We start from the raw sequence: 21,424 nt of genomic DNA on the forward strand, positions 1-21,424 counted from the left end.
TTTTCCAATGGGCTCACGGTATATGAAATTACAATGAAACATGACTGATATGATGAAATTGAACGTTTTCAAGGATCACGTGAATGATCAAAGCCTTTGTCACATTAAATCTAATTCACGGAGCGTCAATAAACAAAAAAAAACCCAATATCTAAGTCACTATTGTGCAAAAAATTTATCTTTTCAAAGTCACCCAAATTTGCTATTTTTGAATGGTGATTACTAAAGAATGGAATAAGGTAGAAAAATACTTTTTATGTTTATGTAGTCGTAGCACACAATATTTTGTTTACCTTGAAAGATGAGTGAAAATGCTCGAAATCGGCTGGCACTGTTGGGGTTGTTTTTTGGATAATGTTTGGCAGTCAAAGAGTTAACCTAATCTAGACTATTCATTTGTCTAATTGTCCAGTTTTAATCTGGTAAAAATATAAACAAATATTAGTACTCACCATTGTATATGGTGAGGAGTGACTTAGCAAGTCAAACTAAACCGGCTAATTTCAGCAAGACAAAAAAAGCAGGGTGTAAATTGTGCTACACTTCAAGATACTTGGAATATTTTGCTAAAACCGAGAACCGTTCTGACTTTCACTTGTTTGGAAACGAGTATTTTTAGTTGAGGATTTCCATTTTTTAAAGCCTGTTTACAAAGCAGACATGAAGTTTAGTCATGTTTATTTTTAACCGCCATAAAGATTTCCTTTGATTTTTATTCATCTGCAGCATGACATAACCGCTCTGCTTTTTTTTTTTTTTGGATAACAGTCATTAGTTATTCTTGGGCTTAAGTTTTGACCAGATGCCCAAAGTGTGGGCACATCTGCGCGCACACGCACACACATTGAAGGGAGGGGATTACTGTTAAATCTGCGGGCAGAGGAAAGAGGAGGCGGCGATTAGCGAACACTGCGGTGACTTGCGGGAAGGAAACGACAGAGTTGATAATAAGAGGCCTGACAGGAAATGGAACCTTGTCAAAGACAGACCACGTGCGAGGCGAAGTCCAGAAAACATCCTTGACAGGCCTCGTCTTCATGCAGGTGTGCCTCGACGCTCGCCATCTTGCGCCTTTTTCACGTTTTCGCTCAGCATTTTTTTTCTCGTAATATTTTTCAGTTTTGATTTCTTGTCCCTATAATTTGACTGCTTTGTACTCGTCAAAACTAATATATTATTCTTCTAATAATTCAGTTTTATTTGTTGAAGTATAACTTTTTCCATTTAGTATTACAGCTTAGTATATTTCTTTTGCAATATTACCACTTTTTTTTTCAAGGTATAATAATGCAGCTTTCGGCATATTGTTTTTAATGTCTTTTTTTTTTTTTATATATAAAACTCGACATATTGTCAGAATATTTAAATTTTAGTTTTGTAAAATTGTGATTTTTTTTTTGCCTATGTACCATTATTAATTTTTAAAGTATATATTTTTATATATTTAAGTATTATTTTGACTTTTTTTTTTAAATAAAACTTGACATTGTCAGAATATTTACATTTTAGTTTTGTAAAATTGTGTTTTTTTTTAATGCCCTGTGCCATTCATTTTTAAAGTATGTATTCGAATATATTTATGTAAAGCACAGTTTGTATTATTAAAATGTACTCTTGGATTATTTTTGTAAGAATTATTAGGTTTACACCATAATATGCCTTTTTGGTAATATTTTAAATTGAACAATTTTTCTAATGATACTACAACTTTTTTTTAATCATGACATTTACTGTAATATTTGGGCTTTATTGTTACATACTTTTTCCCCTATAATATGACAATTTTATTTTTGAAAATATACTATTTTAGTTTTATAAAGTAAAATTTCTTCCCTAGAATATTAATTCTAGAATTAAAAAAAAAAATCTCTTATTACAACTTTCTGTATTTCCATTTCCATTATTACATTATTTTTATTCTTATTAAATTGGAAAAAAAAACTAAGTCATAATGTACGAGAATCACACTGAAATATGACTATCATGTTTTAATTTTAGAAAAACTGTAGTCATGGTAACGAATGCTGTATTCTGCATTTGAGACAGGACTTCTCCCTCAAAACAGGCTAATGTCATCAAAATTGCAAAGTGTACTTGATCCTTGGGTTATTTTGACACAGCATGTTATTATAACACTTAAAATTCTGAAGAAAAAAAAATAGAATATGCCGATGCTCTTGAGGGAATGCAAAACAAACCGACTTTCACCCCGTGTGAAACGACGATGACAAACTGCTGCACGTTGACGTGACGTTTTATTGCACCTCTGGTACAAATGTTGCGCAGCTGTGCTTTGAATCCTTGCAACCATTGAAGGAAGTCTCTTTAATTTGCCCTTCAGAGCTGATAATTGCCCGGCACCCCTGGCAAAGTGAGTCACGCTCAAATGTAAATATGTGCTCTGCGTACAACAACACTGTTACTCACTGCAGCCTGGACATGCTGTTTTACGTGTGAGAATTAAGTCAATCCTCCTTCCGGGGGCTTCCAATTCATTCGGGCTCTCGCTCGGCTAACGCGCCGACGGGTGGAGGGAAAAGTTATGGGCGAGCGTCGCGCACACGTCACCCTCGGGCGCCGGCAGCCGACACGATACGAGAGACGACTGGGCGTGATGGCGAATACGAGCCAGCGCATCGGGCCGAGCGTTTTATGCTCTTAGTTTGCATGCATTAACACGCTCGTCAGCGCAAACTCGCGGCCCGTGCAAACGCATCTCGTCATAGAGCAGGAGAATAAACAGAGAAAGCATTTGAAGTGAGTCCGATATCCAAACGTGCAATCAAATCGACTGGATTGAGGGTCAACAAGATGGCAAAGCGCCAGGCTCCGACGGTCATCCGACAGGATAGCCAGCAATCATCAATCACGTGCATATTCATATTATTCCGTTTCCCTTGATCAATGTTTTGGGGGACCGAGGGCGAAGAATTTATTATTATATTATTTTATTATTTATATTATTATTATTTATTTATTATTGTATTTATGTATATATTTATTTAAAGTTGTAACTTTGTGATTCAGAACTTTTAGAAAGTTAAGGAAAAAGGAAATACAACTTAAATATTAAGGCTAAAGTTATCCTATAGTATACTCTGAATTGCCCCTTCATTAACCATAAAAAACATAAAAAATCTTCACAAATCGCCCCATATATGTTTTCCACAATAACCGTGAAAAAAAATGTTTAAAAAAAAAACAGAAAAAAATCTTAAAATTTAGATTACAATGTCACGACAAACAAACTAAAATATTCTGAAAATAAAATATTACTATTCCAAGAAAGAAAAAAAATCAAATATTTAAAAAAATAAAACTGGGAAAAATATCAATAGCATTGTAGCTCTGTAATATAAGGAAATTTAAAAAAAAACAATTCTGTCAATTTGCAATTCTTTTTTTTGTTTTATTCACTGAAAATTAGCTACTCTCCGTTATTGTGCCTTTATAAAACCTAAAATGGGGCTAACGCACTGTCTAATATTAATATAGTGCCTTAGCGCAACCTTGAAAGAAGAAAAACTATGTCGAAAAAAGGGGAGGAGCTTCTATTAGCCAGACCAGGACACTGAATAATACAAAAGTAGCTCTTTGGCATCATTTTGTGGCATCCATAGGCAGCTCCATCGGAATTATTATTTTTTTTTTTTAATGAATCAATTACACACAGATTGTCGATATTTACGGCAGTGCTCATTCCCAATACAATCGTCGCTCTCTTGACATCACATTATGACGTTTAAATAACTGACAAGTTTTATTGACAAACAAAACACTTGCCTCGGTCACCTCGATGATGGAGGACCTTGAAAGGCTCGGAAGCTGATAGCCTGCAAAACAAACATCATTAGTGTGACGAGAACATCCCCCAGCACAAATACACAGAAGTAGACCTCATACTCACCGTACAAGAAGAAGAAGAAGAGCAAAGAGGAACAAAAATAGCTGCGATTAGAGCGCAGCTTGCAGCCTTTGACTTGACTTTAATCCTGGGTCAGCTCGTCATTGCCGGATAATAATTCTTTCAAGTTATTTTTATGTTCACCTCATGGCCTGCTAAATCTTTGCCAGCTTGCTTCACTAACTTTTTTTGTGTTATTATTATTTTTTTTACTAGAAACCACCAAGTCAAGCCATCTACAAAAATACATAATACAAAAAAAACGACATATTTTATTCCTAGTTAGGCTAGTATTAGCCATGCTAGGGTTTAGGGGTGAAAGGTTAGCGTTTGGGAGCGAGGGTTAAATGAGTGAGGGTTTTGGGTGCTAGGATTAGGGGAGGCAGGTGTTAAGAGTTTGGGATGTGTAAGGAAGCTACGATTTGAGGTTAGGGCAACTCGGGATAGGGTTAAGGAAACTAGGGTTTCGGGAGCAAGGGGTAAGCAAGCTAGGGTTTAAGGGTTAGTTCTAGGGCAGGGGTGTCCAAACTTTTTGATTTGAGGGCCACATACAGAAAATCAGAAGGACGCAAGGGCCACATAACTCATTCATTGCCATTGACGGAAAAAAAAAGACGTCAAATGAAGCATTTTTTGCTGGTCTGGCAATGAATGTGTTAATGTTATGAAGAGAAACTGTGTTTAGTCCTAACAATTGTACAAATAATTTATTTGTGCTTTTCCATATTTAGAAAAAATGTTCCAGTATATAAACCAATTTATTTGTAATATGGCAGTAGTGTTATTATAGTTTTGGAATTTTTCATTTTAGTTTTTATTTAGTTTTGAGTTTTGTTTTTTTAAAATTTAGTTAGGTTAATTAGTTTTCAAGATGGTTCTGTTTTTTTTTTTAATGAATTTGAGTTCTTTAATAAATGCTTAGTTTTTGTTTAGTTAGTTTCAGTATTAGTTTTATTTTTATTTATTTTTTTAATGTGTAGTATTGTGCACAATATTTAAAAAAAACACCATGGGCGACGTCTTTATTCCGGTTTATATAAAAATAAATCTACTAAAAATCACACTTAAAATCATCCCCAAAGGCTCATGCGTTAAATTAATTACCAAAGACTAAAACAAAGACATGTTTTCTATAATTATTGTTAGTTTTATTTTAGTTAGTTTTGCAAACATTAAATGTAGTTTCAGTTAGTTTTCTTTTTTTAAAAAGCATCTTCGTGTTTATTTTATTTCGTTAACAAAATTGTTTTTGGGAATTTTAGTTTTTTCGTTAGTTTTAGTTAACTAAAATAACCTTTAATAGTACCTGTGTTTTTTGACTTACTTTGACCATCTCCAAACATTTTTGTTTTTATTTTATTTGACCTGAGTCAAATGCCATTTTTAGCATATGTTGCGGGCCACTGAAAAATGGACGGTGGGCCACAAATGGCCCCCGGGCCGTATTTTGGACACCCCTGTTCTAGGGGATGTACTGTCAACTTCTAACAAAGGCCTCCATTTGCCTAATTACGCTTGAGTTTGCTTTCTCGGGTGCACCTGGAGGCGTCTCGGCGATGTGGCCATCGATGTCGTAAGCGGTGAACATTTTGTCTTTACAAGCAGACCATCTGTTTCCATTGTCGGCGACCAGACGCTGCCACCGGCGTCCGGGGAATTCTTCTCAGACCGGTCGCAGATGGCCAATCTCACACTTAACGACGCCCTAAATGAGAACCGCGTCGTCTTCCTCGGAGCGATGGCGGTTGCGCTGTTTACCGTTTTAATCAAGACTTAACTTCCAACAAAAAGGAGCCGTGGAGGTTGTCAAACGAGTCCGGACTCGTTGACGGATGGGATCAAGTTGAGGAATAACGCCGATCTGGAAAACTGGAGCAATCAAACCGACATTGTTGTCAGGGCGTCTCATTGTGTGACTCACGCCACATGAACGCTGTCAAGTGCAAAAGTCATAAGAGGGCGGGGAAGGCTCAATATGGCAGCACGCCACAAAAGTGTCACGCCGCCTTCCAACTTGTTGAATGGGAAGCCGGGACACACTTTTCAGTCGATATGAATGGTGCAATGTGGGAATAGCAAATAGATTTCATGAAATTTTATTTCACATTTAGAATTTTTTAGTCCTTCCTGTGGTGTCATGTCTGGGGGGAGGGGGTGCTCTTTGACTAATTTTTTTTTTTTGTCTTTTATAGTCCAGAATAAAAATAAACGTTTTTCTTGTTTCACTAAATGACTTCCATAAGTTTTTTAAAAATTGTCACAAAATTATAATGGAAAGATTTTTCCTTCATATGACGATGTTTTTCTTGTAATATTAAGCATTTTCTTTCTTAGAAACTTTTCACCAAATTTTTACTCATTTTACAAAATTTGTCACAGCTGTGACAGCTGGGATTTTATAAAATTTCCTTTATTTGCCTTTTTATTCGTTACTCGTGATTTCCCTGAGTCACTCCCATAAAAAAAATATACATTTTGACAACAATGCGATAAAAAAAGATTTCGTAATTCTATTATTTTGAATGTTATTCTGACAATATTAAGCATTTTTTTGTAAAATTCTCACCTTATTTTTTTTCTTATTGTTTTCTTTCTACTTTTTTTTTTTAATTTTTACAGTATTTCTTTTACTAGTAACCTAAAAAAGTGGGGATTATTTTTTTTTTTTGCCATAGAAAGACACATTTTTTGCATTGTTGTGAAATTATGACCTTTGCCCTTATAAAATTAGAAGTAGCCTGTCCTGGAAAACAAACAAAAAATTTAAATGACTGAAAAGAAAAGAAATAAATAAAAATCTCTCCTACGTCAAAGTGACAAGTCAACTGCAACACAGTAAAATTTCTGTTTTATCACATTTGCAAAATGACTTTAATTGTCATTGTTTTGCTCATTCTTTGATCCATTTACAGACTTCCCCCCCCCCCCCCCTCCCAGTCATTCAAGGTCAACACATTTCTGGTGGTTGTCCCTCAACATGAGTAAATGCTTTTTAACCCCCCCACCCCCTCCCCCACCTACTCCCTCATCCCATTATTAATAAGAGCACATTCTCTCGCTTGCATATTAAGATCCTACAAACGACTCCTTAACAAATTTCTAAGTGCCACAAAACTGAAAAAAGCGTGGACACACTCACACGCACACACACAGTGCACAATGATAACGCCTGTGCAGTAAAAATCCCCCAAAAGTCGAGAGAAAAATGGCACAGTAGCTCATTGCACAAAAGGCCTACACAGCATGTGAACACTTATGAGGATCATAAATAAAATGAATCAATAAATAATACACATTTTAATATGTATATATAAAAAGAAAAACTGTCAACTATTTTTCCCCTCACGTTTTTTGCACATTCACGCAACAGCCGAAGCCTCACTTTGACAGTCAAAGGTGAATAATACAAAGTAAAATCTCCTCAGGCTGGATGATGGGCTGGTTTCAGCGGCGACCGGCCAGCAAGCGGCTGATTGGCCGAGCATCTCTGTAGGCGGGTACGAAGCGGAGCGTTACGGGGCTACGCTGAAAAGAAGTCAAGTCGTAAAACTATGCAGGAAAATTAAAAACAAAAAAACAATTACTCTTTTTTTTTTTTTATGTGATTTGTTTTTAATTATAATAGGATCCTATTTTATGACATTTTTTATATATGATTACAACACCTTATAAGGACTTGTAAATTTGGTGTTTCTACGTTTTTATTTTTGCATTTGGACTAAATAATTTAACGACGACATCAGAAAAATCGGATTTTATTTTAATTTGATGCTAAGTGACTTTGTCTCAACATATATATATTTAATTTCTTTTCAATGTAGCCCTCATACTCCTTTGTAGGCAGGATTCGGATTGGATTTGGTGGTCTCGTTTGTGTGAGCGTGGGGGGGTGGAGAGACATTCGTCGACGACAGCTCGGCGAGCAAACACGATTTCAAGCACGTCTACTGCACCACGGCTACGCAAGTGCCATCATCCAAAAGTGTTCTTGAGTTGTGAAGGCAGGAAACGGGCAGAAAGGACGACGACAGCGCTCGCTAGCCTCGAACCAACGGAAATCCAAAGAGAAAAGGCGATTGGTTGTCTTTTTTTTTTTTTTTTTTTTTTTCTGGCAGTCATTGCGCTTCAAAGTTGTCGAAAAACATCTTCATCATCCCCATGCTCGCGTTGTCTGCATCCGGCACCGTCTCTTAAATCATAAACATTCTTCATCTGTCCCAAAACTTATGCAATTGTCTGCATCGGGCGCCATTTGTTTACATCCGGCACCGTCCCATAAATCCAAAACATTCATAATCCATCTTGATGATAGCATTGGCGGCAGTTTTTTTTTGCATCCTGCACCATTACCTTGTTTACCTACTTAAATCCATCATCCGCCACCTTCCCATAATTTCATTTCAAATTGAATCCATCTCGAAGCTGGCCTCGTCTGCCCGTGGCACGTTTGTCCGAATCCGGCACGGTGATCAAAACAGTCATGTGTATCCTGCACCATTAATTTGAAGTAACTTTCATCCATCCAGGCTGTAAAATGTAAACATACTTAATCCATCCCAATGCAAGTTGGCAATCGTCTGCATCCGGCACCGTTTTCTGGATCCGGCACCATCCCCATTACTCCTCCCCCAGGAGTCAAATGATGCTTGGGGCGGGTCTCCGTGTTACTTGTCACGTGACCACAACAGATGGGAGGGAAATTAATTTGTCAGCGGGTTTGATTCGGATACGGCACCGTGCGTCCGCCGTTCCCGCGCCGGCTCGCTAGGACAGCAGGGGGGCGCCGGCGAGCAGCATGGCGGCCACGGTGAGCAGGAGGCGGTCGCGTGACGGGCTGCTGCCGCTCACGCTCTTCTCCAGCTTGGGGACTTCGGGGTTAAACTCATCTGGAGGAGGGAAACGGAAAGGTGAGTGACATGATTCATTCGTGCAGGTGGAGATTCACAGACATGATGCAACGATCAACAAAGCGGCAATTATCATCAGCGTGTTGTTTTTTTGTTTTTTTTTTATTCATACTAATGATGTTTTTGTCCTAAATGTATGTGCGTGATTGGGAGGTGGGTGGGGGGGTGTTTAATCAGGATGCATTAGCGCAGCCTCGCCATTGATTAGGCCCAACAAGAACATTAGCCGCGGGCCAAAAGAGCTGCGAGAGGACGTCTTGAGTTATTCGACATTAGCGCCGACGAGGGCCGCTCATTACGCTCGCTTCGCATTACATCCACAAAGTCGTTAAGGAAAAGAGACAAACGTGGGGCGATTTCACGCAGAGAGAGTTTAACACGAGACGCGGAGAAAATGGATATTGCGGCGCTTTCGTACGCTGACAGGAACAAAAGATGAGTTCGCCACAGAGGTCACTCGGCTTCGAGTTAGGTGCATACACATTTTGCGAGGGCAAATCCAGTATTTGGCAAAGTAAAACTCATTAACTCATTTGCTCCCAATAACGTATAAATACGTTTTTTTTTATGTTCTAAGTGTCCCAAAGACGTATTTATACGTTTTGTTTTGTTTTTACGCTAGACCATACAGAAGGCTTTGATGCAGCCTCTCAACTGCAAAGAACGGTTGCAGAAATGGTAGTTATTACACAAACGGCCAGCAGGTGGCAGCAACCAGGGCCATCTAGAAAAAAAGCTCAATTACTTACATTTTTAAATAGATTTGTGAAAATTGATGAAACTTAGTTCTCTTCTAATGCTAATTGCTGCAAAACGGAAACAGATAGAAACTTACTTTTTTTTCCTGATGAAAGAAGAGACTTTAATCTTTCTTTTGATAGATTTATGCTTTTATAGCAATAGAACACAATATTCGGTGGGCCTTGCAAAATCAGTCAAAATCCAGTCAAACAGTCGGGAGCGAACGGGATTGCTTCTGTGAACATGGCTGGGAGTGAATGAGTTAATCGACCGATTAATTTGAAAAATGTATTAAAATCACTTTTTTACAGTTACAACAATAAAAGGACATTAGAGTTACAAACAAAGTTGACTTAAAAAATAAATTAAAATAAATGCCAAATTTAAAAGACCATAATTACATCTATACAAATTAGGGCTGGGTATCGATTCCAATTTCCTCAATCGATTCGATTTCGATTCACAAGAGTTCAGTTCAATTCTGATTTTTTTCCCCCCCGATTCAATTCACTTCAGTTCAATCGAATAGATTAATAATGGGACATCAATTCTTAAATTTAAATTAAATGTCAAGGACATGATAAAATCTACTGTATTGATTTTATGCCTTTTTATTAAAATTTTTGGGTTTGCTTTTAATTGTCTTAGTTTAGTTTACTCTGCCCTGTAAAATGTCGTTAGGTGTCCTGAAAGGCGTTGATAAATTACATTTATTATTATTATTATTATTATTATTATTATTATTAAAAACTCCACAAATATTAAGTTTTAATGATAAAGTCAAATGATTTGGTTTATTAATGAAAGTAACGTGTTTTAATCACTTACACAAACAATCAGCAAGGAAGATGAAAATATTTTCAAAAAAAAAGATGAAAATATTTTCAGAATTCTAATTAAATAATTGTAAAAAGATTCTGAATTTTCTTGAAGTGCAATATGTCAGGTCTTCCATTAAAATAAGAAAATATTTTTTAAATTCATGTGAATAATAAATTTCAAGAAAATTGAGATTAAAAAAATAATAAGAAATTGTCCTTTAAAATTCAATTTTATTAAGAATTTATGGGGGGGGGGGGATATTTAAAAAATCGATTCATGGTTTTATTAATTGATATTTGGCTGGAAAAGGAAAATTGATTCAATGTTGATTGTTCGCTTTTTTTTTTTTAAACCCAGCCTTAATACTTATAATATAATGTACACATACATTCATACATATATAAATATATACATACATTTACACATATACAGTATGGATTCAGACATCATCATAGCACAAAGTAACCCCCTTTATGCCACACTCTACACAAGATTGTGTCTAATTATGCTGTGCTATGCTTGCTTGTTGAAGTCATCAAGTCGGCGTCCTACACAAAGTTGCTCTTTTAAGGACACATTTAACTTCATGCGCTTGAAACTCCTAACTGAGAAGCCGTGAGGCATTTTAATGTTGACCTTTTTGTGCTTTCAAAAAAATAAAAATAAAAAACAGACCTCAGGCTGCTCTTTTTTGGCACCCGTTTGACCTTTTCAATCGTCAGAACAAACCCTGTTCTTGTCACCCGTGAGGCCCGCGAGCTGCCAACGTCTATTTTGGTGCGCGTGGAACTTGTCTTTGCATATGAATGAGTGATCCTCTTATGGCCGCCCCCACAAATATGCGGCGGCGGGGAATTCAGTCGGAACCCGACGTGTGACGCTGCCGTCGGGACCTTAGAGCGTCACGGCGGCGGCGAGGCTGTCTGCGCGTGTTCCTTCGCCCGCCTACGCCGCGTGCGGTGTTTTCTCTGCGTAAGCCGGTTTCCCCCCCAAAAAACCCAAAACGCGCACGTTGGGTTTGACTGGAGACGCGAATCCTCAAGATTGATCCTGCGCAGACTCCGCGTTGTAAATGTTAGTGGGCCAGAACGTGCAGTCAAGGTTGAAGGGAGGTTAACCCGGGTCAACTGGAAGAAAATACTTTCACACTGAAAATCCTCAAAATGGCTGCCTCAACTGGCAACAATTACTTCTTTCTTGTCACCAAACAGTGGTGCGTGTTTTTTTTTTTTTTTTTTTTTTTTTTTAAATAAAATTAAGTTCTTAGAGCAAGTTTTTAATTTTTTTTTTTTTTTTTTAAATGCTTTGTTTCAGATTAGTTTTTAGCATTTTTTTTTTTTATATGGAGGCTTATAACGCCAATACACTAACGCTATTTGTTAGCTCACCTATGGAGTTTTGCATTGTTTGTTAGCATCAAGCTAAAACTGTTGAGGGGAAAAAAAATATTATAGTTTATCATTTTTATTATTACAACTGTTGAGGAAAAAATATTACTTTATTATTTTTATTTAATTATTTATTTATTTATTTTTACATATGGAGGCTTATAACACCACAACACTGATGCTATTTGTTAGCTCATCTATGGAGTTTTGCATTGTTTGTTAGCATTAAGCTAAAACTTTTGAGGAAAAAATATGAGTTTATTATTTTTACTATTAAAACTTTTGAGGGGGAAAAACTATTACTTTATTGTTATTTTTTTTATATTTTATTTATTTATTTATACATATGGAGGCTTATAACACTACAACAGTGATGCTATTTGTTAACTCATCTATGGAGCTTTGCATTGTTTGTTAGCATTAAGCTAACACTGTTGAGTGTTTATTATTTGTATTAAAACTGTTGAGGAAAAAATATTACTTTATTATTATTTTTTATATATTATTTATTCATTAATTTATTCATTTATTTATTTATTTTTACATATGGAGGCTTATAACACCACAACACTGATGCTATTTGTTAGCTCATCTATGGAGTTTTGCATTGTTTGTTAGCATTAAGCTAAAACTGTTGAAAAAATACAATGTCATGGGAAAAATAACGATAATTTAGGTTGTAAATTTAGCAGAGAAGGCCTTGCTGTCCTTAAGTGACTGTCATTGTTTGAAGGCAGCGAAAAATTGCAACTTCATTGTAACGTCCTGTCAGCATGCTATTGATTTCTCAAAATAGACTCCGGCTCCCCTCACTGAGCGCTCGAGCCTGACGCATCCAAGCACGGCGACACGTTGTTGTACGCCTCGCCGCAAGTCCACGGCGGGATTTATCCGAGCGGACAGCCCCCTTCTCGCCTATCGACTGATGTGTCCCGACTTGCCCGGGGGGAGTTGACCGCCAACGCCGCATGCTCGTCTCGCGCTTCGTAAAGTCCGACTTGTTGTGTTGCCGTGTAAGACGCGTTTGATAGTTTGTTATAACCAACGGCGCGTGAACGTCTCACACGGTCGTCCGTCCAAGGGCAAGGAACATGTTTATGATGTACACGACAAACATCGAGGAAACATTAGGTTGTTTATGTAGCAAAAAAAAAGTTTTGTAGAATGTTAAGTCACTCACCAATGTTGTGTATCTTGATGCTCGGCCTCACCGTGTAGGCGCTGGACGTCTGGCTGGACTCGTCCTCCGAATGGGAGACTGAAACGAAACCAACAACCAATCAAAATTATGAAACTACTACTCAAAGAGTATGGAGGACCAAAACTGCCAAAATTTTAAATAAATAGATTTGTTTTTTAATTTCCATTTATGTTTATTTTTTGGATATAATTTTCAAATAATATTTTTTTTTTTATATCCGTCTTTATTTTCACTTTTAGTCATTTATTTATTTATTTTGAATTATGATAGTTTTGGTCCTCCATAAAGGAGATGGGAATTATTCGAGAAATTAAGAAACTTCCCCCGTAGCAAACTGTCAAAATCAAAAATCCCAGAAAAATGCCAACTTGGAACCAAAATGGCCGACAAACAGGTGGTAATATAGTCTGTGATGTTACTCACCGGTAGAGCAGCAGACATACACCCTCATCCTCAGGCAGCTGTGGCCGTGGTGGTGGTGAATGGGCGTGGCTAAAGAACAGGTAGCGGGTGAGTGACAGAGATCAGGTGGACGGCCTTCAAAACACTCACAGGTTCAAATCCTCCTTCTAAAGACTGATATCACTTGATTGTACATGCAGTAGGTGAGATACGGCTTATTATAGTGTTATTACATGTTAATAACTACTATTTTATATGTACATGTAATAGTTCTAAGTACTGCCATCCCAAGATGAAAAAAGTATACATTACATGTGGAGAGGTGAAGTTAAATTCTTTATGTAGCTTATCAATGTGTTATTAATGGTTAATAACACATTAACTCATTCACCGCCATTGATGTGTATATCCGTCAATGGCAGTGAATGAGTTAAGTCAATTCCGTTCCCATTGACGTGTATATCCGTCAATGGTAGTGAATGAGTTAATAAACTGCAATTATAAATCCTTTATAAGGCTAAGCCACTTTATCACATATAGCATGTAGCATGTGCAGACTGACATATGTAGTAGTACTCCTGTCCCACGGTGAACTCGTAGCCCAGCGAGAAGGCGCTGTAGCGCTGGAACTTCTCGGAGAACTTGATGGGCGCGTGCGGCGCGTGCGGCCGGTTGCACTCCCAGCGCTTGGAGCCCAGCCGCGGGTCGCAGGTGAGGTAGCCGCGGTAGCTGACCGTATACAGGATGTACTGCTCGGCCACGCTGCGCTCCAGCGTCCCCCGCAGGCTGGTGTTGTAGTGCGGGCAGTAGATGTCCAAGTAGTCGTTGACGCTCACTTGCACCGTGTAGCCCTCCCGACGCAGCCTAAGTTGGAGAGAAAAACAAACAAAAAACAGGCAAATTGTTTGAAATTCATAGCCACATGTTCAGGCAACTATTTTTTTCACTGGACTAAAATGCAAACCAAACCAAAAGCAATTGATCTTGACTAGTGAGTTTAACTAAAACAAACAAACAAACAAACAAAAAACTACAGAATTTTATTTCAAATAACCAAAAAAAATTAAGAAAAATAAACACCAACAATAAATGCAAAATAAAAAGCCTAATGACATAAATAAATAAATATTAAACAAATTAAAACATAATAAAAACAAAACAATATTTTCTTGTTCTTGTTTTAAATAAATTACAAAAAGTAAAATAACAAAAAAAAACTAAAAATGCTAAATACTAAGATCTAATAAAACAACAATAAATTAAATCATAAAATACGATGAAAATAAATAAATACATAAATATAAATACAATGAAATCAAGCAAAAATAATTTATGAAGCGCAAGCCTGCTGACCAGAGGTGCAATGACGCTGATACACCAGCAGATGGCAGTATCGTTCTGCTGTGATGCTGGTTATAGCCACGCCTCCTTTTGCCTCCTTCATTTCCTCCCTCCATCCCTCACTTTTTTTTTGCATCCTTATTGTTACACAAAAGCAGAAACAATCAGTGTTCATCTATACACAATCGCCACCCCACCACACCACACCACACCACACACACACACAGTTACACAAGCGTGGCTGAGTTATTAGCGGAATCCTCGAGAGACATGGCTATTTAATTAGAAAATGAGGAAGTAGAAATTTCATACCTTGATCCTGATCATCTTTCCCATACGAGCGTAACGAGACATTATTATTTTATTTTTTTTGCCACCCACTCATTCATAAACAAACGCAGATGAATGTCTGTCAAGTGTGGAACAGTGAAGAAAGCGGTGGACCAAAATTGACAGCAGTGCACCCGCGTATTGACTAGTTTATGCGGCCAAATAGTAGATGCAGGAAGCTATTTAATTAATATAAAAATGTCAAAGTTACACAAAAAGTCTAGTATATATAGAGGGGGGGAAAAAAAGTCATAGTTTACATGGTGCAACATTAATTCCATTAACTTATGTAACATGAGGGGAAAAAAGATTACATAAAAAAAAAGTAGATTCATGAGAAAAATTGCTTGTATGAAAATAATGTGAAAAAGCACATAGGGCTTATATAATAATTTATAATAGAAAAAGTAAATTTTATACAAAAAGTAATATTCCAAGAAAAAAAAAAAAACATTCTACAAGTGAAACAAAATCGGATAGAAGAAAAATGACTTTTTCCTTTTTTAAATGGTCACTTTTGTGTAATATGACAATTTTTTTTGGATGACAATTCTCATAAAAATATATTGTGAAATTGTCGCTTTACCTCATGCACATTTTTCTTAGAAGTGTCTCACTGACAAGAAAAACCGTTAGCAACCACTAAAACTGTTTACAAACATCTGGTTCACATGCTTGCCACCGTTTGCAACCTTTAAGGAACCCTGACAAGAAAAACAACATTTGCTACGTTCACAAACATTCGCGAGCCTTCACCGCTCAGTGACGTTCTCCTGTCACGACTTTCTGTCTTGTTAAATGATGACTTTTCATATAATATTCTGAGCATTCTCATAATGTTACGACTTCATTTTCCTCAAACGAGTATTGCTGTGACTTCCTTACCAAGTCAGGCCCGCGGGCTGAAACGGCAAGCAAGCTTTAAGGCGGAATGGGCGAATACATAAAAGCTAATGTTCCTCAATTTCACCGAGGCGAGGGGGGAGACGGAGCGGGCTGTTGTTGGCGGGGAGGCGTTAAGGTGGTTACGGAACAAAGCGACGGATGACTCCCGGCGGTCTCGTATTATTTGAGGGGGGGTTGCAGCCAGACTTGCCTCAGCACTTCTTCTCCGCCCCCACCCTCGGCTGATCGAAACATTGTAAAACGGACGCTTAATTGCTGCGCTAACTCTATCAGCCAGGACTTGCAGGATGGATTTTGTATATGTGTATGTGTGTGTAATGAGTTGGCGGGCGGTGGCAGGGGGTGCTAGCCTGGGGTGGGGTAGTCATTGCAAGTCTTCTGTTACACGTTTGTTAGCTAATGACTTTTGAGCTAGTTAGCTACTTCTGTTCCTTTTGGAAGCTACCATGATCATTCTTGTGAGCCCCCCCCCCCCCCCCCCCCCCCATTTAATTCAATAGATGTTGTGCTGCTCCTTCCATATATGACTTATGAAAGTCCACTAGCTTAATGCTAACACAATGCAAATTGCTATCAACGGGCTAACAAAACTAGCATCAATGTCACCGGTGTTTTCACCCTTGAAGCAACGGGTATTTGAACGTAAACACGCGTAGACAGAACAATAGTCGCATATAAAAACTTGCCGAGTCGCTGTGACCATCTTCTTCAAGTACAAGCATAAAGTAAAGTGCTAATTTCCTGTTGGAAGTGAGTCTATGGAATAACCTGGCGCATTAAACCTCCACCTGCAACTCTTTTCATGGATATTTTTTTTCTTCCCACTCATTAGAGCGGAATATGACTTGAGCGGAGATAATTGGACCCTCGGACGCTACAAAAAACATCTCACAAATTAGCCAGGATGAAATCCAGTCATTAGGCGGCACTTTTAACAGCGACCGGTTCGTTCTCGGAGGGCCCGACAGGCTCTTGAACGGCGCATTTGATCGACGACTCGTGATTGATCTCGTGTCAAAGCGATGACAAGGTCCATCTTTCGTCAGGTTCCTTGTGACGGGTAAACGTAGCGACAAGCTAACACGCTTTCACTGGAGGACGACAACACGGATGAGCTGGCTCTTAAACAGTCATAAATTTATCTATTGTGCTACTCTTTCTCATCATAAATGTCATCTCATTTTCTTATTTAACCTTCAACAACTGCTACTGTCGACACCCGGCGCAGCAACGCATACAAACGAGACGACACTCCCCGGCATCTCTTCTCTCTGCTCTGTGAGCCCGACAACATGAACGGGATTGCATTCGGGCCCCCGATTATGATTTCCCCCCCCCCACTTTTTTTTTTTTGAGTTAGCCGGAGCAAAAGAAGCTGCGCAGACTCTTTCTGCATCAGCAAGTGAAGCTTCTTCAGCAGTGCACTGACACCTCACAAGCCGCATACATTATGCAACGCTATCGCTGCCATCTTCCGCCACTCTTGCAGAGTGTGTGAGTGTGTGCAGCTGCACCCCAACTCCAGCGCAACTACACAAATCACCGCTGTTACTGTATAGTGTAATCAATAGGAAAAGCGTCAAGATGACGCAACACGATCAAGTTCATTGCAAGTGCGCAAGCGGCTAATGAATGCACGGCGACACTTTAATATTGAAGGAACCGAGCAGTTCACACCTGTGAGCTGGGAAATAGCTGCACAGGTGAAAGCGTGTGAAAATGTGACGGCGCTGTCGCTTAGGGGTGAGGCGTTTATTTTTGGAATACTGTACTGTCAACCCTTGCTCTTAACAGGGGGCTCGGGACGGAGCCCTGCAACAAATAGGACACCCCCAAAAAAGATATATACTGTACTGTAACAAACTGTAAATGAAGCTCCTCAACTCATTTCAACAGCAGCCTGGCAAAAGTTGCTCATTGGTGCACACTTTCAATACTTTTGTTGTTTACGTGTCTCGATAGGTGCTGCTGTTTTGGTTAGCAACACAACATTAGGGAGTGATTACACACCAGAGTCCAACTGGGACTATTTGTCACTAACATAATGTAATGTACATTTTCAGATTGTGCACGAAAACATCTTTCCAACTACACTGCACACTTTTACTGTAATGGTAAAGGGCTGCTGTTTTGGTTAGCAACAACATTACGGAGCGCGCGCATGTCAATCTACCGGAACACAAATTGTTGCTCAAGATGTTCTCCATACAACTTAAAATCATCTTTTAAATACTTTGCAAGGAACTTGTTGACAAAAAGACGCCATGATTTTTATTGTTTCCATTCCACGGTAGTGGTTACTCCTGTTTTGGTTAGCAAGACAACATTGTGGAGCGATCACACATTAGTGGAACGCTCGACAATGTTGTCAACAAAGACTCAATTTCCACATAAGGTAAGGTCATTTTTAATAGGGGTCGTCGCCACACTTAGAGTTTGTGTGTCTCAGTAGGTGCTGCTGTTTTGGTTAGCAACATAAATTGCATACGGAGGAGACTACAATGTTAATTATCAATCAACGATGCAAGCTTGGCTTTAACACAACACGCAATAATCTTCACCCACGAGTCTGTATTTGTGCTTCTTTAGGTGCTGCTGTTTTGGTTAGCAACATAGTTCAAATGGGGTTAACTTTTTCCTGTATGTGTAGCGGTGAAATTACAGTTACGAGCTGTGTTTTGTTTTGTTTGTTTTTTAAATAGTATTCATGTTCTGGATGGAAGCATTTGATGCGAGTTCTGGCGTGGAGGCAGAAGACAGGAAAAGGGACGAAGGTAAGCGGTCGTCGGTGGCAAAGAGCAAGGCAAGATGAAGCCAAATTAGCGGCAGGTGATATCGGGACGAGGCAGAATCGTCTTAACGGACGCCAAGTGGAAGAAGCTGCTCTTTTTATGTGGCGGCCGCGTGGGCACAGAGCCCGGCTGAAGGCGGCCAAATGCGCTTTCAAAGCAGACCTCAAAGCAAAGCAAGAGGCCATAGCATGAGCATCCACGCTGCGTTGGGGAAAACCACACCAGCAGCAACATTTAAGGGCGTTTCTTTCATCGCTGGCTGATTGAAAAGGAAAGATTTGCTCGGATTTTTTTTTCTACAAAGTTCCATTTTTTTAATTAATATTTTCATAGAGAAGAATATACTACATTTTTAGTCTATTGTGACAATTTAATGCATTCGACATTATTTTTGACATAAAATAATTACAACAAATAAAATAAAAGCAAATAACAAAAGCACCACATTAAACGAGTTTGTATTCATCTTCTGAATATTTTTTAGCAGTTGGGGGGGGGGGAAGAAAAGGTGGCAAGAATTGTTTATTTTTGCCAAAAAATAAATACAAATGTAATACTTTTCCACAAATTTATTGAAGGACAATTGATATTTTTTGTAAATATTTATATATATATATTATTTTATTTTTTTTACAATTAAATACTAATCCATATAATTAAAAAAAAAAAAAAAAAACTCCCACAAAATATTCAAAATTTATTATTAAATTTATCTATAATTATATATTGTATTTTTTTTATTCCAATAGTAAAAAAAATAATAATTAATGAGGAAATTAATAATCATATAAAAAAAAATGTAATACTAATTTAGAGCACAAAAAAACGATTCGACAAATATATGCATATATTTTTAAGAATATTTGTTTTCCAGAGAATTATTTCTCAGGGAAAATTGACCATCAAAATGAAGAATTATTTTTAATTATTTTATTACAACTCAAGTGTATAAAATCAAATTTAAATGGCACATTAATATAGTCAGCTGTTTTTTTTCCCAAAAATTATTTGAATTTTTTTAAAAGCAATTTTATGGTTTTAATTAATGACGGAACTATTTTTAAATATATAGTAATTTAATTAATTATAAATGAATTGTATTATTGATTTAAACATTACATGCAACTGAAGTTGTTTTAGGTGACATAATAAAGTATTAAAAGAACCTTTCCTCTGTGATTTTTCATTGCTTCCGCACAATTTTACGAGGAAAAATCAATAATCAACTAATCAATTATTCAAGAAAAATAAAGTACTGCCAAACCGACCAACATACACACGACGACACACAAACGCGTCCGTCCGAGCAACGGCCCGCATCAATATTTCAAACCGTTTCCTTCTTAAAATAACCTGTCATGCTTTTGCAATCTCTCCTCTACCGTCGCCAAACACGCCTGCAGCTCGACTCGGCCCAAGAGTGCTCATGGAGTCATTATTTACAAGTTGCGCCAGGGAGCACTGATAAGGAGCCCACACGGGAGACGGGGAGGGTGCAGAGGCGGGGCGGGGGTGTTCAAAAGCCGCTCCCCGGGTACAATGGAGGCCTTTTTCTTCTGAATAATTGACCGGCCGCAGCTCAAGGTTGCCTCGCGTGCCTTTCGCATCACCTGGATATTCAAAACACTAAATCACTACTTTCATCGTGCAAAAGCGTACAGTGCACATTGCATCGCCTCCGATGGCATCTGGGGGCGGAAACACATTCACTACGAGAAGAAAAATCAAAAGTAGAAGAAATTACTTAGTTACAGGTACAGTTACTGATATTTACAATTACTTAGATGCCATTAACTCATTCAATCCCAGCCATTTTCACAGAAGGAGTCCCGTTCGCTCCTGGCTGTTTTACTGAATTTTGACTGATTTTGCAAGGCCCACAGAATATTGTGTTCTATTGCTATAAAAGCATGGAAAGATTAAAGTCTCTTCTTTCATCAGGAAAAAAAAAAAAAGTATGTTTCTATCTGTTTCCGTTTTGCAGCAATTAGCATTAGAAGAGAGCTAAGTTTCATCAGTTTTCACAAATCTATTCAAATTGTAAGTAATTGAGCTTTTTTTTCCTACATGGTCCTGGTTGATCTCCTTTGCTCTGCTTCCACCTGCTGGACGTTTGTGTAATAACTACCATTTCTGCAACCGTTCTTTGCAGTTGAGAGGCTGCATCAAAGCCTTCTGTATGCTCTAGCATAAAAAAAAACAACAAAAAAACGTATAAATACGTCTTTGGGACACTTACATTAAAAAACGTATTTATACGTTATTGGGAGTAAATGAGTTTTAATTAGTTACTTGATTACATAAACTAATATTAAATGGTAGACAGCACACGCCTTCCACCATTTTAAGTACCACTGATGAACCCTCAAACTTCAGCTGTTCTGCTGTGTTTACGTTTTATATCTGCTGTACTTTAGCTTCAATGGATTCATTTTTTTGGAGATTCACACATGCAGTGATGCAAGTCAGCATCGCGTACAGTAAGAGAAGCTTGTCAACAGGCGGGAGAAATGATCCCGCTCTCATGTTGGAGAGCATTTGGGAAGATTTGACGGAGGCTGCGGAATACAGAGCAGGCTGAAGCCAGATTGACTCGGGGATGGAAGGAGGCTCGTGTTAACAAGCGCGCTACAAACTCCAGCTGCCGCCGCTGACGGTCGTCTGCCTTCGTAGGCACAGCAAGAGGTTTA

General features: G+C 38.1%; 1 protein-coding gene across 1 annotated transcript in view; it reads right to left on the reverse strand.

Annotated features, from left to right (window-relative positions):
* Positions 1-6,938: 6,938 nt before the first annotated feature.
* Positions 6,939-21,424, reverse strand: part of efna3a (ephrin-A3a) — a 54,428-nt gene continuing 39,942 nt past the window's right edge. Inside the window, exons 2-5 of the mRNA XM_077507939.1 lie at positions 13,928-14,229; positions 13,387-13,455; positions 12,943-13,020; positions 6,939-8,790 (exon numbers count right to left, since the gene is read on the reverse strand). Coding sequence (XP_077364065.1) covers positions 8,669-8,790; positions 12,943-13,020; positions 13,387-13,455; positions 13,928-14,229 — 571 coding nt within the window. The 3' untranslated portion in view covers positions 6,939-8,668. The remainder of the gene's footprint in view (positions 8,791-12,942; positions 13,021-13,386; positions 13,456-13,927; positions 14,230-21,424) is intronic.

The sequence above is a fragment of the Festucalex cinctus genome, chromosome 19, assembly GCF_051991245.1.
Source record: "Festucalex cinctus isolate MCC-2025b chromosome 19, RoL_Fcin_1.0, whole genome shotgun sequence".
Taxonomy (NCBI): Eukaryota; Metazoa; Chordata; class Actinopteri; order Syngnathiformes; family Syngnathidae; genus Festucalex; species Festucalex cinctus.